Source organism: Scyliorhinus canicula, chromosome 3, assembly GCF_902713615.1.
Source record: "Scyliorhinus canicula chromosome 3, sScyCan1.1, whole genome shotgun sequence".
Taxonomy (NCBI): Eukaryota; Metazoa; Chordata; class Chondrichthyes; order Carcharhiniformes; family Scyliorhinidae; genus Scyliorhinus; species Scyliorhinus canicula.
The window spans coordinates 124277897-124302304 of record NC_052148.1 but is presented as its reverse complement, the minus strand read 5'-3'; the positions used below and the strand labels follow the sequence as shown (position 1 = coordinate 124302304).

At 42.7% G+C, this 24408-nt stretch overlaps 1 protein-coding gene across 1 annotated transcript in view; it reads right to left on the bottom strand.

Moving 5' to 3' along the window:
• Window positions 1–252: 252 nt before the first annotated feature.
• The window catches only part of txk (TXK tyrosine kinase), a 77469-nt gene continuing 53313 nt past the window's right edge, over window positions 253–24408 (bottom strand). Inside the window, exons 9-15 of the mRNA XM_038791240.1 lie at window positions 24300–24374; window positions 23451–23622; window positions 22201–22417; window positions 19518–19582; window positions 13346–13464; window positions 8629–8786; window positions 253–1462 (exon numbers count right to left, since the gene is read on the bottom strand). Of these exons, the coding sequence (XP_038647168.1) occupies window positions 1388–1462; window positions 8629–8786; window positions 13346–13464; window positions 19518–19582; window positions 22201–22417; window positions 23451–23622; window positions 24300–24374 (881 nt within the window). The 3' untranslated portion in view covers window positions 253–1387. The remainder of the gene's footprint in view (window positions 1463–8628; window positions 8787–13345; window positions 13465–19517; window positions 19583–22200; window positions 22418–23450; window positions 23623–24299; window positions 24375–24408) is intronic.

The window sequence follows — 24408 nt, the reverse complement described above, 5'->3', positions numbered from 1 at the left end:
TAGATAACATAGAACATACAGTGCAGAAGGATGCCATTCGGCCCATCGAGTCTGCATCGACCCACTTAATCCCTCACTTCCACCCTCTCCCCGTAACCCAATAACCCCTCCTAACCTTTTTGGTCACTAGGGGCAATTTATCATGGCCAATCTACCTAACCTGCACATCTTTGGACTGTGGGAGGAAACCGGAGCACCCGGAGGAAACCCACTCACATACAGGGAGAACGTGCAGACTCTGCACAGATAGTGACCCAGCGGGGAATCGAACCTGGGACCCTGGCGCTGTGAAGCAACAGTGCTATCCACTTGTGCTACCATGCTGTCCCCTGTGCTACCGTGCTGCCCCCTGTGCTAATGTGCTGCCCCCATACATAAGACATACATCAGACAAAGCAAAATATATACAGAAGTATTAAAGCTTCATATTACAAAGATTTGTTTTAGGATGGATGCAGAGTTTTTTTTAATGTATGCTCACAGACCATGTTGCAATAAAGGTGGTGAACCTATTAAGATAGATTATTACATGTAGAACAAGTTCAGCTCAACCAACATGTTCACAGGTTATTGACAGAAAAAATATTAATATTATTATGTATTAACCCCAGTTCAATCATTGCCTTGTCTAAATAATCCAATTTAAATTATGAATGTTTGAAAGCTCTTGTGACCTATTACAGAATGTATATTGCTGTTGATTTTGATAGCAATGCATGTTTGCATCACTTTCCAAAACAGTGCAATACTGAACAGCTAATCGCCCTACATTATCAAATGATATATTCTGGAGTGTTAATGCTATACTTTTTGTTGCTTCTTTTAATTATGACTTTATAGTTAAAATAGCTCAAGGTATTTTTTTAAACTTAATAAAGTTTAACTTCTCTTGCATACTCTCCAGTGAATATGTGACAGATTTTGACTCTTTTACAAACTAAAGCTTAGTTGCTGTGATAACTTTAAATAATCACTTTCACGACCAAAACAACATATATTTGAGTAATTGTAATACATTCTATCAGCTCAGAGATGTGACAATGAGAATGGCAATATTAATATCATTTACAAATATGCCCTGAATCACAATTGCTACAAACCTCCACCATACTTTTTGTGCAGGGTAGGTTTTGTCATATCATTGTCCTGCATCCTTCCTTGATACTTTGTCTACTATCGCACTTAAATGCTGGGCAATTTGATGCAGTGAAGACAGGGACACCATTCCAGACATTTGATGATGTGAAAATGCACATGTGATGCACATCCATGTTTGTTGGATGCTGTTGCCTGGTAAACACGATTAGACAAAATGCATGCGAAGAATGTTCTGAGTGTTCGCAATATTCAGTCCACATTCAGGATTTAGAACATGTGAGAAGTCACCTTACTTATGTCCATTCACCGTGACCTCGTTGATTAAGTCCAACAACTCACAAAAACTAGGTCGCCCATCTGGTTTCTGAAAATGTTTAAAAGAAATTAGTGATCATGTGCATAGGAAGTATCCACAAATAAACTGTACTCCCGACCTCATCTCAAATCTCTGGGACTGCATCATGACAACATCTGGTGAAATCTGAATAGCTCCCTTCCACTCTGAAAAGGTTACCCATGGATAATCTATACAATATCTGAACAATCAAGAGAGCTAATGTACTGGCAAAATAGATAAGTAGGGAAGTGAACGGTCATTTGAGCAAGAGGGCAGGGAATATAAAATCAACCAGAAGGGCAAATAGAAAGTTAGAAATGGATCAAATTGATATGGAAATTAAGAATTGGCATGAGCTGAGCAGAATTCCCAGTTTAGCCCAGGGATGTCTCAAAAGATATCCTTAGGGAGAGGTGGTATTGTCACTGGGCTAGTAATCCAGAGACCCGGAGTAATGCTGTTGTGATCAGGTTTGATTCCCATCACAACAGATGGTGACATTTAAATTCAATAAGAATCTGGAATTAAAAGTGAGATCATTGTTTTTTGTTGCAAAAACCCATCTTGTTCACTAATGTTCTTTACGGAAGAAAATCTTACCTTACCTGGTCTGGCCTACATGTTACTCCAGGTCCAAAGCAACATGGTTGACCCTGAAATGGCCGAGCAAGCCACTTAGTTCAAGGGCAATTAGATATGGTCAATAAATGCTGTGATGTCCACATCCAATGAATTAAAAAGAGTTACAGGGATTTTCTTTTTTTTTCATAAATTTAGAGTACCCAATTATTTTTTTCCAATTAAGGGGCAATTTAGCATGGCCAATCCACCTACCCTGCACATAGAACATAGAACATAGAACAGTACAGCACAGAACAGGCCCTTCGGCCCTCAATGTTGTGCCGAGCCATGATCACCCTACTCAAACCCACGTATCCACCCTATACCCGTAACCCAACAACCCCCCCCTTAACCTTACTTTTTTTATTAGGACACTACGGGCAGTTTAGCATGGCCAATCCACCTAACCCGCACATCTTTGGACTGTGGGAGGAAACCGGAGCACCCGGAGGAAACCCACGCACACAGGGGGAGGACGTGCAGACTCCACACAGACAGTGACCCAGCCGGGAATCGAACCTGGGACCCTGGAGCTGTGAAGCATTTATGCTAACCACCATGCTACCCTGCTGCCCTCATCTTTGGGTTGTGGGGGTGAAATCCATACAGACACGGGGAGTGTGTGCAAACTCCACAGGGCCAGGATTCGAACCCGGGTCCTCAGCGCCGTAGGCAGAAATGCTAACCATTGTGCCACGTGCCGCCCCTGGACAGGGTTGTCTTGAGAAAAGGTTGAGAACGTTGGGCCTATGTTCATTGGAGTTCCCATTGAAATATTAGATGCTGAGATGATAGTTAGTCTTGTAGCAAATCTAGAACTAGGGTGCACAGTTTAAAAATAAGAGGCCTCCCAGGTAAGATAGAAATGGATTTAAGAATTGAGAAGCACTCTCAGAGGGTTGTTTGTCTTTTGAATTCTCTGTGACAAACAGCAGTGGAGATTGGGTCATTCAATATATTCAACATTGGGTTCCACAGGTTTTTGATCTGGCTAAAGGGTTATAGGGGCCTAGGAGAAAAGTGGAATTTAGGTCTCAATCAGATCAGCCGCGTTCTAATTGAAAGGTGGAGCAGGTGTGATGGTCTAAATGGCCTACTTCAGGCTGCTATTTCGTACGACCTGATGTCACAAGTGAAAAACACATCTGTCCACCTAGAGTGCAATCTGATTGGGGACCAAAGAGGACTGAGAACCTAGTGGATCTGGCTTGCATCCCAAAATATAGCACCTACACTTGCACAGCACAATTAACCTATAGATCCTATCCAACACCATCCCCCACTCAGCCGACCTAATGTCTTGGGTTGGCTGTAATGTCATCATTTGCTGTAAATTCAAGGAATAGGTGATCAGCTAGGATTAGGACGTATTATACTTTCTACAAATTTCTCAACAACAAAGATAACCTTTGATACTATGGGGGCGATTCGCCAATATTGGGACCAAGTGTTCGCGCCGTCGTGAACGCCATCGGGGGCCAGCATGGCGCTGGAGCGGTTCACGCTGCTCCAGCCTCCTTACGTGGTGCCAAATGGGCTCCACGCCAACCCGCACATGCACAGTTGGGCCGCGCCAATCTGCGCATGCACGGGGAACTTCTTTTGCGTGCCGGCCCTGACCAACATGGGGTCGGTATTCAGGGGACGGAGGAGCCCAGAAGTAGGCCCGGGGGGGGGGGGGGGGGGGGGGGGGGGGGCTCGCCAATCGGTGGGCCCTGATCGCGGGCCAGACATCATCGGAGGCCCCCCCCCCTCCGGTGAAGGAGCCCCTCTCCCACCCCTCCTACAGGCCGCACCCCCTCCCGACCATTCCCGGAGAGTTCCCGCCGGCAGGGACCAGGAGTGAACGGCGCTGGCGGGACTCTGTCGTATCGGAGCGACCGCTTGGCCCGTACGGGCCAGAGAATCGGCGGCCCGCCGATTCCAGCGGCCCGCAGCCAGTGCCGTGCCAAACCCGCCGGTGCAAATGCCGCCGATTCTCCGCACCTCGGAGAATCGCGCGCCGGCGTCGGGGCGTTCTGGCACGGTTGCTGCGATTGTCCAGCCCAGCGCAGGGCTCGGAGAATCGCCCCCTATATGTGACAATGAAATTTCACTCAAAGGTTCTTTATAATGTTTCAAACTTAATTTTAATGTTACTCTAAGCAATGTCAGTTTAAAATGTCAATGTCCGCTCTCTTTTAACTTTACACAACTCCATTGTGCTTGGATACACTACAACATAGGATTGGTAATAAAGCATGAGGCTACCAACAACTAATTGCTCTACTGCTTGACCGGTGAACATTATTCCAACTTCAGCCCATGGAGTTATAAAGAAAGGCTTGCATTATTATAGTACATTTCACGATCTCAGGTTGTCTTAAATCGTTTTATGGACAATGAAGTGCTTTTGAACTACAACCACTGCTATAATGTAGGGAATGCACAGCCAAATTGCACATAGCAAGGTCCCATAAAATGTGATAATGGACAGATTATAGTATTTTGGGTGCTGGATAAGAAATTAACTTTCCTATTCGTCTTCAAAATAGCGTCATGGTTCATTTGATATTTTTTGCATCCTGTGTTTCAATACCCCATCCCAACCTATGGGCACAAGGTAATGATAATGGTTAGGAGTGGGAAACCTGCAATAGTGCTTCATTGGTGACCCCTTCAATTCACTAGTTGGAATTTCAAAGCAGTACCATGCTACTAGCCAAGAAGAGACCTTGGAAAGGCCTTATGAAAGTTTTTGCATTGTATTCTTCAGTGAAGACAGCAGGCATTCTCAGCAAAATGATTGAACCCACGAGGATCAATGATCTTTTCCGAGTAAAGATTTTAGATCTTCATAAAGCTATCGGGGTACTCACACTTGCTGTAATCAAGGTGAAATACATGGGCTGAGGATTTTATAGAAATGTTCCAGAAGATAGAGGAGCAGATAAAAGTTCCAGCAATGTCCCTTTAAAGAGGCATTTTGATAAGGCTAATGTCCAGGTCAAATTAGATTCCCTTCAAATTTCAGTGCCCCCTCGTGAAAATCTTCTCTTCGACCTTACCCAAACCTAGGAATTTCAGAGCCATAACTATATCATATAGATGCTGGCTCTTTGGCCAATTACTTTAAACTGATGTCTTCCGATTTCTGACCTTTTCACCAATGGGAACAGTTTCCCTCCAATAACTCTGCACCCACCTCCCCGCAACGGTATGACACTGAACACTTGCATCAAATCACCTCTCACCCTCCTCAACTCTGGAGAGAATAAGTTCAGCTTCTCCTATCTATCCACTTAATTGAGGTCTTGCAATCCAGCATACATTCTCATGAATCTTTTTTGCATTCCCGCAAGCCTTCACAGTTTTCCTAAAGCGTAGTGCATAAAAGGTTCATCATAACTTCCTTGCTCTTATGCCTCTATTTATAAAATCAAGATCCTTTAGAACACAGAACATACACTGCAGAAGGAGGCCATTTGGCCCATCAAGTCTGCACCGACCCACTTTAGCCCTTACTTCCACCCTATCCCCGTAACCCAATAATCCCACTTAACCTTTTTCGCCACTAAGGACACTTTATCATGGCCAATCCACCTTCACCACCCACGCAGGCACAGGGAGAACGTGCAGACCCGGCACAGACAGTGACCCAGCGGGGAATCGAACGTGGGGCCCTAGCTCTGTGAAGCCACAGTGTTAGCCACTTGTGCTACCTTGCTGCCCGATCCTGTTGGCCTTCATAACCACTTTCTCAACTCGCTCTGCCACCTTCAATGATTTGTACACAATGTCCCATAGGTCTCTCTATTCCTGCAGGACACTATTTAGAATTGTATTCTTTATTTTGTATTGTCTTTCCTCATTGTTGTTACCAAAATGTACCACTTCACACTTTTATACATTCAATTTCATCTGCCATGTGTCACTACATTCCACCAGCTTCTCTGTTTTCTCTTAAAGTCTATAATTATCCTCCTCCTAGTTAACAATACTTTCAAGTTTTGCGTCAGTCTGAAAACTTTGAAATTTACCCTGAATATGCAAATGAATATGCAAATGCAGGTCATTAATACATATCAAGAAAAGCAATGGTCCTGACACCAGCCCCTGGGAAACTCCACTGCATACCATCCTCCAGACCAAAAAACAACCATTCACTATGACTCGCTGCTTACTGTCACTCAGCCAATTTCATATCCATGCTGCCGCTGTCCCAATTATTCAGTGATGGTCTTCAACTTTTCTATCATGTTGCACTCATCAAATTCTTTTTGGAAGTCCCTATACAGCACATTAATTGCATTATCCCCATCAACCGCTTCCCCTGTTCTCATCATAAAACTCAATCAAGTTGCTTAACCATCATGTGCCTTTAACAAATTCACGCTGGTTTTGCCTGATTAATACACATTTGGCCAAGTGACTGTTAGTTTTGTCCCAGATTATTATCTCTAAAAGTCTTCCCACCACCAAGGAGTTTATCCTTACACCCTTTTTGAACAGAGGTATGACATTTACAGATTCCCAGTCCTCTGGCACCAACTATGCATCTAAATTGGTTTGGAATATTATTGGCATTACTTCCGTCAACATCCTTGGATGCAACCCACCTGGATCTCATGACTTATTGACTTTAAGTATAGCTAGCCTTTCCAAAACGTCCTCTTCATAAATCTTTAGCCCATGGAGTATCTCGATTATCTCTCCTTTAACTATTACTTTGGTAGCATCTTTTTCTTTGGTAAAGACAAAATGCAAAATACTCATTTAGTATCTTAGCCATGACTTCTGTCTCAATGCATAGATCCCCTTTTTGGTCCCTAATAAACGCAGCTCTGCATTCATTAACTTTCAGGCAAACCTAAATTTTATGATACTATGATCGCAATTTCCTAAAAGTTGCTAATTGACACTTTATCCATTTGGCCTACCCCATTCCCCAGAACCTGATTCAGCAATGATTCCTTCTTCATTGAGTTAAAAACATAATTAAGAAAATTCTCCTGAACATACTCCAGACACTCTGGCTCCCCTCGGCCCTTTGCAAGATCACCATTCCAGTCTATATTAGAAAACTTAAAGCCCACCAAATAACTATTCTCTTGATTTTGCACCTCAAATTTGCTCCTTTATATCTTTCCTACTAGTTGGTAGCCTACAGAATACAGCCAGTAATGTAATGGTATCTATTGTTTCTTAGCTCTAAACAAATAGAATTTGTTCTTGAATCCCCCCACCCACCCACCATAGGGCATCTTCTAGCTCCAGCGCTGTAATATTCTCCTTAATTATTATAATCATGACTCCTCTTTTCTTTCGATTGTTATATTCCTGAACAGCTAGTATTCAGAAATATTTAGGACCCAGTCCTATTCATTATTGCCACAACATCATATTCCCACATGACTATCTGCACCTGCAAATTTACCATGCTTCTTGTGTTTACACACATGCACATAACTCTAATTTAGATCTCATTGCATTCCTTCTTAATTGGGTCTCACCTGCTACCTATTTCTTACTCCAGTGCTATCTGCTTTTCTGAATCTTTTGTATCTATGTTTATCCTTCTTCGTACACATCCTGGTCCCCACTCCACTATCAAGTTGATTTACACCCTCCCAAATAGCAAACTGCCCTGTTAGTACAATGTTCCTGTTCTGTTCAGGTGCAATCCATCTGCACTGCAGATGGTCCCCCTGGGGCCAGTTTAGCTCAATTAGTTAGGAAGCTGGTTCGTGATGCAGCATGAGGCCATCAGCGCAGGTTCAATCCCCGTACTGACTGAGGTTATTCATGAAGGCCCGCCTTCTCAACCTTGCCCCCTGCCTGACGTGTGGTGATCCTCGGGTTAAATCACCATCAATTAGCTCTCCCCCTTAAAGGGGAAAGCAGCCTATGGTCATCTGGAACTATGGTGACTATACCTTTACCTAGATGGCCCCAACGTCCAGCAATTTAAAGCCACACATTCATATGCTCTAACCTTGTATTTTTATTAAGCATGACACTGGGTGTAACCTAGAGATTATTACCACCAATGTTCTGCTTGTTAGTAATCAAATCAGTCTGCAGAATCTTATTCCATTTCCTATCTCCGAATGTTCACTGGCTGTTCACCTCCTGCCTCTTGCATCTGCTCAGTGAAATTCTTGACTGTAGTACCAGGGACTCAACACACCATCCCGGTAGCATGTCTGCAGCCATAGAAATGCCTGTCCTAACAAGTGAATCCTCTATCACTACTGCTTTCCCAATCTTCCTCCTTCCCCCACTGCCCCCCTATACAGTTGAGTCACCCACAGTGCTGTTAGAATACGGCTCGGGCTACACTCCCCAGGTAAACTATCTCTCCCCGTTAGTATTCAGAACAGATTGGAGAGCGAGATACGCTCACAGGACTCCTGCAATTGCTACCTGGTCCTCCTTGACTGGTAATTGCACATTCCCTCTCTGCTTGTGTGCTTAAGCTGCCCTGTGACCATATCCAGGAACGTGCTAGCCATGGAGCTCACAACCTCGCCACAGTGACACCATTTTATAACAAGGAGAAAATAGCATAAAGAGCTGCAGTAGCAACTGACCTCATGCCAGCAGCTGTACATGATTTGATACACTGTGGGTGAAGCAAGTGACGGTCGGTAGAGCCGCTCTCCTCGAGATATCTCATCCACAACCTCAGCATTTGACTTGTTCTCAAAGGGCATTCTACCCTCAGTAAAAACTTCCCACATCAAAACACCTGAAAGGAGAATAAAAGTAAAAAAGAAGATCAGTAGAGATTTGAGAAAAAAATCATGTTAATTTAGCCAATAGAATTGAAGTAGGATACTGGGATTGGCAGAAATTTATCTGTGCTTGGCACTTTGTAGGAGGGCACACAGTAACTGGGAGCATTAAAGCGGCCCAAAATTAAATCTTGCGAGGAAAGTTTTCATGACATCAGTCCTGAATTTGTCTTGATTTAATCTGAAGTAATATCCGAGTTTCATCTCTTTTCTACATCATTTAGTTTTATTTTATTTGTTCTTTGGATGCAATCATTGCTGGTTAGGCCAACGTTTATTGCCCATCCCTACTTGTCCTCGAGAAGGTGGTGGTGAGCTGCCTTTTTGAACCAATGCAGTCTATGTGGTGCAAGTACAAGGAGGGAATTCCAGGATTTGCTACTTATTAGCCTAAGCCTGAATGTTGTCCAGGTCTTGTTGCATGTGGGAATGGACTGCTTTAGTATCTGAAGAAATGCCAATAGCAAGGAACAATGTGCAATCATCAGGAGACTCTTCCTTTCCTGATTTTATGTTGAACATGGAAGATCATTGATGAAGCAGATGAAGATGGTTGGGGCTGGACACTACCCTGAGGAACTCCTGTAACAATGTTCTGGGACTGAGATTCAAGGCCTCCACCAACCATAACTATCTGCCTTAGAGTTTGGTCCGACTCCAATCAATGGAGAATTTTCCCCTTGATTCCCATTCCCATGCTCAGTCAAATGCTGCTTTGATGTCAGAGGCAGTCACTTTCATCCCACCTCTCGAATTCAGCTCTTTGCTCTATGTTTGGGCCATGGCTACCATGAGTACTGGAACTGCAACTGTCATCAACACATTCCATCACTTTGCTGATAATTAAGAGTAGATTGAAGTGTGAGTAATTAGCCAAAGGATTTGGCCTACGTATTGTGAAAACATTTCCAAATTATTGGGAAGGTTCCAATGTTGCAGCTGGAGTGGAACAGCTTGATTAAAAGCATGGCTAGCCTGGAAATACAACTAATAATAATAACAATAATAATCACTTATTGTCACAGGTAGTCTTCAATGAAGTTACTGTGAAAAGCTCCTAGTTGCTACATTCCGCCGCCTGTTCGGGGAGGCCGGTATGGGAATTGAACCCGCGCTGCTGGCCTTGTTCTACATTACAAGCCAGCTGTTTAGCCCACTGTGCTAAACCAGCAACTCTTGAGCAACACAGGCTCATAGCCTTTGCTCTAACCAATGCTTTCGTCCATTTCTTCATATTGTGCGGCGTGTCTGAAGGCTGGCATCTGTGATAGTGCAGACATCAGGAGAAGGTTACAATTTATCATCCACTCAGCAATAGTGCCTGAAAATATTGGCAAATGCAAAATGTATTTTGCATGGGTGGCCTGCCCTATTAATGAGGATGGGATGTTATTGTAGCCTCCTCTTTTGCTTAATTGTCTTCCTACATTCACAATCAGATATGATAGAACTTTGATCTGATCGGTTGTGTTAGCGTTTAGCTCGGTCTATGGCATGCTGCTTGCTCTGTCCTGCATGCGTGTAGTCATTCATTGTAGCTTCACCAGGTTGGCACCTTATTTTTAACTGTACTTGGAGCTGCCCCATCATGATTTCCCGCATTCCTCATTTAACCAGAGTCAATTCCCGGCTCAAAGGTAATGGAGAGATATACTAGGCCATGAGGTTACAGATACATGGCCGAGCACAATTATGCTGCTTCTGATGGTCCATTGCACCTCATGAATTCCCAGCTTTTTTTTTTTTTTTTTTCTTTTTTTTTTAAAATTTAGATTAGCCAATTATTTTTTCTAATTAAGGGGCAATTTAGCGTGGCCAATTCACCTACTCTGCACATTTTTGGGTTGTGGGGGCGAAACCCACGCAGACACGGGGAGAATGTGCAAACTCCACACGGACAGTGACCCAGAGCCGGAATCGAACCTGGGACCTCAGCGCCGTGAGGCGGTTGTGCTAACCACTAGGCCACCGTGCTGCCCCGAATTCCCAGCTTTGAGATCAATTCTGAATCTATTTTAGTCTGTCCCATTTAGCATGGTGGCAGTGCCACATTGCACAACATTTCATATAATCTAGATTTATAACAGCTCAAAAAGCATGGCCTACTTTTGAGATTAGTGAAACCCAATTTATCCCTCTGCCCTCATAGCCTCGAGTCCTGTAAAATGGGAGACGTATATAAAAGCAAAACATTGTGGTGTTGCATTTCTGAAAGAAAACCCAGAAAATGCAGGTCAGCCAACATCTTGGAGAGAGAAATAAATGGGTGAGGTCCACCAGCCATGTTGTGCCTAGAGGGCAGCGCGGTGCGGCCAATAGCTGCTGGGTGATCCCTTTTCTGGGATCTACCTGGCTCGCCACGCCTCGCAAGATCGAATGTGATATTGCGCAATGTCACAATGTGAATCTTGCCCATTAGAACATAGAACAGTACAGCACAGAACAGGCCCTTCGGCTCTCGATGTTGTGCCGAGCAAAGATCACCCTACTCAAACCCACGTATCCACCCTATACCCGTAACCCAACAACTCCCCCCTACTTAACCTTACTATTAGGACACTACGGGCAATTTAGCATGGCCAATCCACCTAACCCGCACATATTTGGACTGTGGGAGGAAACCGGAGCACCCGGAGGAAACCCACGCACACACGGGGAGGACGTGCAGACTCCACACAGACAGTGACCCAGCCGGGAATCGAACCTGGGACCCTGGAGCTGTGAAGCATTTATGCTAACCACCATGCTACCGTGCTCCCCCTAGGGACAGCATGTGTGGGACTATACTCCACACATGGGGACCAGAACGAACGGCAATCATGGGGGTCTCCCAGTGGATCGGAGGCCTAAAGCTGCTTTCCCTCTGGACAGGGTGGCACCCTGGCACTGCTGGTGCCACTGTGCAACTGCCAGCCTGGCACAGCCACCTGGGTGCCAGTCTGCCACTGCCAAGGTGCCAGCTGGTAAGACGCTGCCAGGGTCCCAGAATGGCAGTGCCAGGTTGGCATTTTTCCTGCGCTGCTGATCAGACCCAGGAGTACTATGCGGGAGGTTGGGGTCACAGTGCCCTCCTCCCCGCTTGAGGACCCCCTTATTATTGAGGTTAAAAATGGTATCTCCATTTCTTCCTGCACTGAGGAGTTCCGGCGAGAGGAGCTTCTCAGTGCAGAAAACAGGACTAAATACAGCCTCGTCGGGGAGTTCCCTGTTGAGGTCTCCAACCTACTCGAATGGCCGTTCAATAGCATGGTGTTTCTCAGCGCTCAAAGTGCCAGGAAACACCTGTCTAATCGCATGGGTTACGGGACTCTGTTCCTATTCGGGTCGATCATGCCCAATGTCTTTCTTTCTCTGCAGATGCTGCCTGTCCTGTTGAGTAAAGCCAGCATTTTGTCTTTACTTTATTTTGAAGATATGTAAGGTGATGGTTTTATCACCAAGGTTGAATGGTTGTTCTAGCCTTGAAGGTCAAAACTACTCAAGGTAAAGACTGAACTGAGAATTATACAGTTTTCCCAAGATTCAAGCATTCTGCTGCTTATTAATTGGCACATCAAAATACCTTAGTAAGTTGACAGCCAAGTGCTAACATTGACATATCCGTTTCAAACTCTCCTTTAACTATTTCAATAACATACAGAAAAAGCATGCTAAATAATGTACAGATCCCACAACCATTTTAGTATATTACATTTCCACCAGTACTTTTCTATCCATTACAAATTTGATTTATTTTCTTTAGTAGATCCCAAATTCTCTTTAAATCAATCTTATCCCCCACAATTGCCAACCCAAGCTGGCCTACCAGAGTAGTCTCATCTACAAATCTGACCTTGCTTATATTTTCTGGGCAACATTTCTGTTGGAGGCATGCCAGTTCTTTGAGATTTTCCATCAAAATGATGGGGGGAAAATAGCATATTCATCCTGAACATACTGTATGGGATTAAAATCAGAGCAAGCTGCAATACCATGCAACTCACCATTTGATGTTAGGAATACATGTAAAGTTCTAGCATCCAAGACTGTTATGGCAGTAGTGAGGGCATTTAAAATGAAAGGGCTGCAAACTATCAATTAGATAGGCTAAGGAGACATCGCACATAATAAAAAAATAAAACAGTAGGCCAATCCTGCAGCCCCAGCTACGCTACATAGATACCAAAGGACTGGTCCCAAGATTCCCCACCCAATCCAGTACAGTGATCAGTAGAAAAGAATGGGTATCAGTTGGCTGTCAAGCAGGAGGGAAAAAAAATTATATTTCTATGAACTCATCACAAAGCACTCAGGGCTTTGTGTATCACATGCCAATCAGCCCTTACTTATTTTAGTGCTTTGAAGAATTTTAATCCCACAAATTTCTTGAATAGATACAAAACGGGTCTCACCGCTGCAACCCAAAGATGTGCACGGTAGGTGGTTTCGCCACGCTAAATTGCTCCTTATTTGGGGGGGAAAAAAAGAATCGGGTACTGTAATTTTTTCAAATAATACTTAAGAAACAACTTACCAAATGACCAGATATCTGACTTGCTGCTGAATTTGGAAAAGTGAAAGACCTCAGGGGGGGACCATTTGACAGGAAACTTGGAACCTGTTGAGCTGGTGTATTCATCATCGAGGACATACCTAGGAAACAGACAATGGTGGCTGTTAAATAGGCGTTTAACAGACCGGACAAATTGCTTGGAATGGAAACAATGACATGTCAGATCAGATTATATTTGAAGCGCAAATCATTCTTTTTCCAAATTACACTTGAGTTGTGGTACAGCCCTGACACTTCATATGAAAATTATTATTTTAGTTTAGTATAGATTAAGCAAAATTATTAAAATGCAAAGAAAATTCATTGATCTTGGTATGTTGACTGTCAAGTGCAAACATCAAGGATCTTTTTCAATCTCAATCTCACCTTTAGCTATTTTGACAACATGCAGTAACAATAATAGAATTAAATACCACAATGTCCAATGAATTATTTTATATTTGTATCTATCTACAAAACAGGGTACTGTCATCTCTCCAGAGCTAAGCAAAGCAGAATAAGTGGATTCAAATAGCAATTTGATTTCATTTTAGGAAGGCAGTGAAGAATATGGTGAGTTGGTGGAATCTACCAATTCATGTTTCCAATTTGTTCAAAATTCCAAGTAGAAACAATGTGAGAAACTACTGGATAAATTCTTAATGAACATGCATCACATTCATTGCTATTTTAAAACAGAATATAACCAGTTTATTTGTCTCCATTCAAAAATCACTGAGAAATATTCAACATGCTCAGGTTAAGTATTTGTATGGCATTGGCCACCTCATTTTCACCAACGTATTTATCACAGACAAAGTGGAGCAGTAACAGTTCTTGCTGAACCAAGTGCTTCCCACTCAATCCACAGTAGGCATGAAATTAGGTAGTAGGCGACATCTATGTGCTTGAAGCATGCCATCACCTCTACAGGCATCTTTCCACCCATGACATAATCAAATTTCTGGTCACCTGCTTCAAAGGCAATCGCGATCAGGTAAGATCCAGGGGGAGAGGATTCATGCAGGCAACAGAAGGTAGGGTGGCACGGTGGTTAGCACTGCTGCCTCCCAGCACCAAGGACCTGGGTTCAATTCTGTCCTTGGGCGTCTGTCTGTATGGAGTTTGCACTTTCTCCCCGTGTCTGCTCTGGTTTCCTCCCACAGTCCAAAGATGTGCAGGTTAGGCGGATTGGCCATGCTAAATTGCCCTTATTGTCCACAAAATGGTAGATGGGGTTATTGGGTTACGGGGAGAGGGTGGAAGTGAGGGCTTAAGTAGGTCGGTGCAGATTTGATGGGCCAAATAGTCTCCTTCTGCACTGTATCTTCTATGTTTTATGCAGCATGCACTCCAGCAACTCATGAAGATTATTTTGACAGCATCTCAAAGTTCCACAATCTTTACCACAGGAAAGACACGGTTGACACGATCATAATAACACCACCACCTCCAAGATTTCCTCTAAGTAACACACAATCCTAAGGGATTCTAAACATGTTAAATTCCTGGAATTTTCTACCTAAACACTATTGTGGGAGAAGGGGCTGACAGGAGCTCAAGGAGAAGGCCGGCCATCACTTTCTCATGTCTTAAAGGAATACACGATAAATGCTGCCTTGCCGCAACGAGAACAAGTAAAAAATCTTCTAGGCTTTTGTTCCTCTGCTATTATGTTATCTGATACAGAAGCCACTTTCTTTTTCAATATCAGCAACAGCGCAGTGGTTATTTTCTAATTGCTAGTACATCAGAGCTGATCAGGTAAATCTTTTGAAGTGCCATTATTATTGAGATGACTAATCTTTACAATAATTAGCAGTTCGCCTTTGGCACTGATGTTCTGAACCCATAGCACCCAGCAATTATATCATAATGAACAGCTATTTCCTTCATGTTACCCATGGTTAAAAAGTCTCTGAGGAACATGGCTTTTAAAATAACATCCGGTCTACACCTGCCTGCATCAACATCTACATTTACAGACAAATACCACATCAGAGAGTATACCAAAATATAATGGTGACATTCAGCACCTATAAATGGGCGTATATATTTTATTGTGAATTAAGATAAATACAACAACATGCATTTATATAGTACCCTTCACATAGTAAAAGGTCCCAAGGCATTTCACAGGGAAATATCAAACAAATCAAACTAGCATTGGTTGTGCTGGCTGCTTAACTCAATCATTTGAGTGATATCACAGCCCAAATTGAACGTGTTTGTGGACCTGAATTTTTGGGCTATTGTTTTGCATTATCTTTTTTGACCAAAAGGCATTTAATAAATTAATATTAATTTTGCCATATAACAAACTTTTTCCTGTCTTTCTCAGCTGAAAGGTAAGTCATTAGTTTATATATATATGGACATTTTTCTAAGTTGGTACTTCACTGCATCCAATATTACAGTTAAAATGACTCAAAACCAGCTATCCTAAAACCAGAAATGTCTGAAAGCCAAACATTATTTTAACTTGCTATTTATAAATTTTTATTGTTATTAGATGAGTAAAATAACCTGGCAGCTTGTTGAGCAAGGTGTGTCATTGCCATGGTGGCCTGCCAACTAGTTATTGGCTTTACACACCTGTCATTACCCATGCTCCAAGTGGTGGGAGCGACCCTTGACCCAAGCCGATCTGGCCCAAACTGAACTGCCTGACCTGAAAACTGGCAAAGTCCAAAATCTAGCACGGATTTGGTCACGGGCGTTGCCAGGTTTGAGACATGCTACCTTGTGAGAAAAGCAGTAATTCCATCTAATTGTAATCATCAAACAAGAGTAAAATTACACAAACAATACTTGAAACACATTGCCCAATGAAACTGATGGCAAAACAATTTTTGAATTCCATTTGTGAACTACTATAAAACAAATATATGGAAGAGAACAATAATCTCACATTACACTTCAGATGACTGCAAAATTACTTAATTTCCGCAATTTATTGTTGAGGTTACTCAAAGAATAAAGAACAAAGAAAAGTACAGCACTGGAACAGGCCCTTCGGTCTCCTAGCCTGTGTCGACCATGCTGCCCGTCTAAATTAAAATCTTCCACACTTCTGGGGTCCGTATTCTTCTATTCCCATCCTATTCATGTATTTGTCAAGATGCCCGTTAAATGTCATTATCGTCCCTGCTTCCACCATCTCCGCCGGCAGCGAGTTCCAGGCTCCCACTACTCTCTGTGTAAAAAATTTACCTCGTACTTCTCCTCTAAACCTTGCCCCTCGCACCTTAAACCTATGCACCTAGTAATTGACCCCTCTACCCTGGGGAAAAGCCTCTGACTATCCACTCTGTCTGTGCCCCTCATAATTTTATAGACCTCTATCAGGTTGCCCCTCAACCTCCTTAGTTCCAGTGAGAACAAACCAAGTTTATTCAACCTCGCCTCATAGCTAATGCCCTCCATACCAGGCAACATCCTGATAAATCACTTCTGCACCCTCTCTAAATCCTCCACATCCTTCTGGTAGTGTGGCGACTAGAATTGAACACTATACTCCAAGTGTGGCCTAACTAAGGTTTTATACAGCTGTACCATGACTTGCCAATTCTTATACTCAATGCCCCGGCCAATGAAGGCAAGCATGCCGTATGCCTTCTTGACTACCTTCTCCACCTGTGTTGCCCCTTTCAGTGACCTGTGGACCTGTACACGTAGATCTCTCTGACTGTCAATACTCTTGAGGGTTGGCAGCATGGTGGCACAAGTGGTTAGCACAGTTGCCGCACGGCGCCGAGGTCCCAGGTTCGATCCCGGCTATGGGTCACTGTCTGTGTGGAGTTTGCACATTCTCCCCATGTTTGCCCCCACAACCCAAAAGATGTGCAGGATAGGTAGATTTACCACGCTAAATTGCCCCTTAATTGGAAAAAATGAATTGGATACTCTAAATTTATTATAAAAATAAATACTCTTGAGGGTTCTACCATTCACTGTATATTCCCGACCTGTATTAGACCTTCCAAAATGCATTACCTCACATTTGTCCGGATTAAACCCCATCTGCCATCTCTCCGCCCAAGTCTCCAGACGATCTAAGCCCTGCTGTATCCTCTGATAGTCCTCATCGCTATCCGCAATTCCACCAACCTTTGTGTCGTTCGCAAACTTACTAATCAGACCAGTTACATTTTCCTCCAAATCATTTATATATACTACGAACAGCAAAGGTCCCAGCATTGATCCTGCGGAACACCGCAAGTCACAGTCCTCCAATCAGGAAAGCACCCTTCCATTGCTACTCTCTGCCTTTTATGACCTAGCCAGTTCTGTGTCCACCTTGCCAGCTCACCTCTAATCCCGTGTGACTTCACCTTTTGTACCAGTCTGCCATGAGGGATCTTGTCAAAGGCCTTACTGAAGTCCATATAGACAACATCCACTGCCCTACCTGCATCAATTATCTTTGTGACCTCCTCGAAAAACTCTACAAGTTAATGAGGCACGACCTCTCCTTCACAAAACCTTGCTGCCTCTCGCTAATACGCCACTTGCTTCCAAATGTGAGTAGATCCTGTCTCGCGAATTCTCTCCAGTAATTTCCCTACCACTGACGTAAGGTTCACCAGCCTGTAGTTACCTGGATTATCCGTGCTACCTTTCTTAAACATAGGAACAACATTGGCTATTCTCCAGTCCTCCGGGACATCACCTGAAGACAGTGAGGATCCAAAGATTTCTGTCAAGGCAATTTCCTGTCTTGCCTCCTTCAGTACTCTGGGGTAGATCCCATCAGGCCCTGGGGACTTATCCACCTTAATATTTTTCAAGACACCCAACACCTCATCTTTTTAGATCTTAATGTGACCCAGGCTATCTACACACCCTTATCCACCAATTCTGGTGAATACTAATGCAAAGCATTCATTTAGTACCTTGCCCATTTCCTCTGGCTCCACACATAGGTTCCCTCCCCTGTCCTTCAATGGGCCCACCCTTTCCCTGGCTACCTTCTTGCTTTTTATGTACGTGTAAAAAGCCTTGGGATTTTCCTTAACCCTATTTGCAAATGACTTTTCGTGACCCCTTTTAGCACTCCTGACTCCTTGCTTAAGTTCCTTCCTACTTTCCTTATATTCCACACAGGCTTCGTCTCTTCCCAGCCTTCTAGACCTGACAAAAGCCTCCTTTTTCTTTTTGACGAGGCCTACAATATCTCTCGTTATCCAAGGTTCTCAAAATTTGCCATATTTATTCTTCTTCCTCACAGGAACATGCCGGTCCTGAATTCCTTCCAACTGACATTTCAAAGCTTACCACATGTCAGATGTTGATTTACCCTCAAACATCCACTCCTAATCTAGGTTCTTTAGTTCCCGCCTAATATTGCTATAATTAGCCTTCCCCCAGTTTAGCACATTCAACCTTGGACCACTCTTGTCCACCAGCACTTTAAAATTTACTGAATTGGGGTCACTCTTCCCGAAATGCTCCCTTACTGAAACTTCTACCACCTGGCCGGGCTCATTCCCCAATACCAGTCCAGTACAGCCCCTTCCCTAGTTGGACTATCTACATATTGTTTTAAGAAGCCCTCTTGGATGCTCCTTACAAACTCTGCCCCGTCCAAGCCCCTAGCACTAAGTGAGTCCCAGTCAATATTGGGGAAGTTGAAGTCTCCCATCACAACAACCCTGTTGCTTTTACTCCTTTCCAAAATCTGTCTACCTATCTGTTCCTCTATCGCCCACTGGCTATTGAGAGGCCTGTAGTAAACCCCCAACATTGTGACTGCACCCTTCTTATTCCTGATATCTACCCATATGGCCTCACTGCCCTCTGAGGTGTCCTCCTGCAGTACAGTGATATTCTCCCTAACCAGTAGCGCAACTCCTCCACCCCTTTTACATCTCCCTCTATCCTGAACATCTAAATCCTGGAATGTTTAGCTGCCAATCCTGTCCTTCCCTCAACCAGGTCTCTGTAATGACAGCAACATCATAGTTCCAAATACTAATCCAAGCTCTTAAATTCATCTGCCTTACCTGTTACACTTCTTGCATTTACTCCCTAAAATAAGCTCCATCGAGACCCCAAGAATAATAAATAGTGACTGTTAGCATTCAATTAACAATGGTAATCTTAAATAAATTAAAAATTAAATCTAGAATACTATATCTGAGAAAGAAATTACCTTGCCATTCCAAAATCAGATACTTTCACCACATTCTTGTCACCCACTAAGCAGTTTCTGGCAGCCTAGTTAGAAGAAGAAAAAAACAAGGCCATTGATTAATTCCATGTTGATTAACAGATTTATACTTTGTTCAGGTAGTTCAGTTTGTATTATGACAGCTGCGATGATATTTACATACAACGGCTTAGCATTTCATCTAAGGACAGCGCCTCTAACAATGGAGCACTCATTCTGTACTGCACTGAAGTGTCAGCTGAGATTACAGGCGAGATTCTCTAGCCGCCCCGCAGCATGTTTCTCAGCGATGGGAGGTTGCCCACCATTGGCCAGCAGCAGGATCTTCGGGTCCCGCCACTGTCAATAGGATTTCCCATTGAATCCATCCCACGCTGCCAGGAAACCCGTGGTAGGGCTGCTCCATCAGTGGGACTGGAAAATCCCGCCAGTGTAGACAGCTGGAAGATCTCGCCATATGTGCTCAAGTTTTGGAGTCTGGTTTAAGCCTACAACCTTCTGATCTAGAGGCGTGCAAACTTTAACTGAAAGGAGAATCAAGTGAGTCCAGGGAAATGTTTTGAAGCACTGTGAGCATAGAAGCTGGCTTTGTATTTTTTTCATGCACTTGCAAATCAACAGTTCCAGCAAAGAGAGCAGACTTAACAATTTTATAACTTGCTGCGCAGTTATAGATACCGATTCGGTATCATTCGCTGGTTCCTGAAAAATCGTGTCAAAGGCATCATTTTAATTGCTGCTCAAGCAGGGCTGGTTTTAAGCCTATTTGACCAATTTCATCAAATTGGGCCCTGCACCTTAAGGGGGCCCCGCGCCAGCGGCGACAGAGTTACCATTTGAAGCCTTTTCTGTATTCTAAGAGGAACTATAGGGTAGTTTTTACTTTTGGGGAACGCACTGCATTACCGTCGACAAATCCTTCAGCCCTGCACCACCAAATCCTTCCACCCGGGTAAGTAAGTTTCAAAATTTTAGTATATCAAGCATTTAATGTTTTTTTTGGTTAAAGACGAGCATACTACACGAAATATAAACATACATAAATTTTTACTTTTGTAGAGTAGGGGCCCCGCCATCACTTTTCTAATTGGGCCCGCAATTCCTAGCACCGGCCCTGTGCTCAAGATGGAATGGCCATGATATTTAAATACTGAAGGATCTTTCTCCTGGTGTTTTACAGCTAAAATAGATTTTTTTTTTTAAAAGGAAAGAAATATCTTGAAGTCGGGATCTCTTCTTACTTCAGAAATGGTATTCTTAGTTTTGCATTGAAAATATTTCAAAGTATGTTTTTTAATAATACTATGAACCATATGTTTTCTGGAATTGTAAATTAAATACAAATGAGAAATTTAGAACCGTACCGCATCAATATTTTCCTGAAATAATGCTGTACTAAGCTATTGGTGGTAACTATGCTTTCATTCAACATTTTGCATGTTGATCAAGGGTGTTTGGGCCATATTTTCCTGCTGATATAGCTGGGTTTATTGTACATATTGGGCACAAAGGAAAAAGGACATGAAGAACATATGCCTATAAAGGCATATGGGGGTACAGACAAGAAAGTGGAGGTGAGGTTACAATCAGATCAAATGGCGGAGCAAGCTTGAGGGGATAAATAGCCTACTCCTGCTCCTCGTTCTTTTGTTCTATGTGGAACATCAGGATCAACTGTGGCTGTTTATAGTCACTGGTAGCAGGAAGCTTAAAACTGACGTAAAATGGCAAATTCCTGGCCATCTGGAATTTCAATATTAGGTTAACACTGAGAGAAATGCTCCAAGGGAACTTTGCTACTGTTCCTGACCCATGTTATCCCTCACTGCAGTGGCTTGATGTGCGGCAGATGCTGGTTGCTCCAATTAGAATGTCACCAACACTAGAATTCCTCACATCATAATGTGGCCAAAAGTGTAAGGAGCAAAATGTAACTGGGCACATACAGTTGAAAAACACCAAAATATCATCTATTCCTTTCCTTCATTATGTACCCTGTAATATTAGTATCTGAACATATTCATTTACATGCACTTTAGCAGTCTTGTTAATGGGCTCAAATACTAAATAAAAGCACAATTTTATCCCCTATTTTTATTAATAGTAATACACATGCTAATTTTATCAAATGGTGGAACAGGCGCCTGGAACTAGGAGTCACTGTTTAAAAATAAGGGGCTGCCCTTAAAATGAAGATGGGGAAAACAAATTTCTCTCAGAGGGTCGTGAGTCTTTGAAACTAGCTTCCTGAAAAGGTGGTGGAAGCGGAGTCTTTTAATGTTTTTAAGGCAGAAGTGGATAGATTCTTGGTAAGCAAGGCAGTGATGAATTATTAGGCGTAGGCAGGATGCAGATCTGAGGTTACGATCAGATCAGCCAAGGTCTCATTAACTAGCAGAGCAGGTTTGAGGGGTCGACTAGTCTACTGCTGCACCTTGTTCATATAGTCATAATTTTACCTGTAAATTACTTGGAAGCATATCTGTAATCTAAACTATGCATCATCTTGGGTCTTCATAAGAGAGAGCAATCTGTGACAGTGATTAGTCAAGTTTACCTACAATTGAGTGTCATTCTAACAAATACTGCTATTCCACAGATAGCACCCTAACAAGCTGGTGGTTAATACTCCTGAATGGAGTTTTGATGCAGCAGGAAAGCTTACCAAGTCCCGGTGAATGAAATGGTTCCTCTCAAGGTACTCCATCCCTTCACACACATCCTCACAAATACCCAATAAAGCTTCTTTTTGGAGTCGGCCTTGTCTCTGTCGCAAATAATTGAGCAGACAGCCATTTTCCATGAACTCAGTAACTATACAGATTGGCCGCTTTTGTGTGCAAACACCATAAAGCTGAACTAAGTTAGGATGAGATAATCGCCTGAGGAAAGAAAAGAGTATTGATTTAATATAATTTTCAGCAACGCACGAATTTGGAAAGTTGCAGAGTTCCGAAATTCTTTTTAAGGTCGGAATTTAAATTGGATCACTTTATCCAAAGTTTAATAACGTTTAATAAAGTTTAATCAATTTAATACTGATCCAAAGTTAGTGGGAGCAAATATTACTGAGGTTGAATAAATCTATATATATTCAAAAGATGAGGCTGTGTGTGAACAAGAAAGCCACGACAAATGCTGAAACTGGTCAAATACCTAAAATTAGCACCCTTACATTTACTATATATTTTAATATATTTACATCAAATAGACTGGAGTCTTGGTTCATGCTGTGTTCAGAAGTTACCAGCTGACTGTGTTATCATCATTCCAGTCTTTACACTATGTATCGCTCCATGATTCCCATAACTAGTCTGCTATAATCCTATTTAATTCTGTTGCACTAGGGTTATTACTGGTGTTGTGTGGAGGTGGAAATGTGGCTGGAAAGCTCCCCATCAACTCGTTCCACTTTCATATTTTCTGTCAGAAGCGACAACAGACGTTGAATAGGTTGACCCCAATATGAGTGAGTGTATTCGAGCTCAGTGGCAATGATGTTATTGTTTCTTTAATAATCCTTCTGCTAATAATGTCAGCATGTTAATGGTGTTGCAAACGGCCAGCAGAAAATGTAACATTTCAAATCCTCTTTCAAGGAATTGATTCATTCACATGAGCTCAATTCATTCCTCCAGTCTGTAATCTTTAAATTTTAGGTGCAAAATTCCCTCCCAAGGACTTCTAAAATTAGCCTTCCTGGCAAAGATGAGAATACCACTGGAAGCAGAGCTGAAAATGCAAACTGACTGTTCTCAGGAGATTAGTCAATGCTATGAAACTCGCGTGGATGGAGGTTCTGCCCTATCATACTTGCCCTGACACAGAAGAGGGAAAATTTTCCATCCATATCTTCCTTTCTTTCTTTTTCACACACAGGACATTGGATTTTTCGATGCAACAAATCACACTTACATCATGACCTTAGCTTCCTCGATAAAATCCTCTTCTGACATTGAACCTTCAGAAATTGTTTTAATTGCTACTTTAAGTGTAGCTCTCCATTTTCCTAGACGCACCACCCCAAATTGGCCGCTTCCCAGCTCTTTCATGAAAGTCAACTCGGATGTGTTGATCTCCCATTTTTCTGTTTGAAAAATCAGCTTTAAGTAATTCAGCATCAAACAACAACTTACATTTATCTAGTGTATCCAAGTGAAAATGTCTCAGGGTATCATTCTACTCGCATTTAAAAAAATAACTTCATTGGAATAATGCATCTTGAAGTGATGAAACATAGTCAACAAATGAGATGAGAAAGGTTTAGGAAGTCACTGAATGCTGATGAACTTATGGTAGAAGCTGCTGAGGGTGAATTTTTGGCTGAATTTCCATACAGTGCTTCCCACTTGTCCATCAGAACAGCCACAACACTTTCAGTTAGGAAAACCCACCCTCCAAGCTGCTAACACTTCAAAATATTTTTCAATAGTCTTTATGGAAGTTAAAGGGGCATATTCCGTCCACCAGGTGAATTTGATCCCTGGAAGGATCACCAGGGAGAATCACATACCCACAAAGGAGCTGACACTGGCTTCCTGTTTATTGCAGGTTCCTGCACAGGTGGATTAGTGAGGTGGAGGCAGACCAGGCCAAGCACTGTTCCATTCAAATACAACCCAGATTCTATCTGATTAGCTAGTAAATGGTCAAATCTTGAATGTTTTTGTTTAACATGACCGCTTTTTATATTTACTGTCCAAATGGAAAGGGAAATGGGATGTTATATCTATATACAGTGATATGAAGAATAACAGATAATACCATAGCTGAAGCCAGCTGTCGCAGGAATGCATCTTCCCATTAGCCCAACAGGATAGCGAAATCTTGTGACAAGGCCTAGGTGAAATAAAAGGAATAAATGTGCATAGAT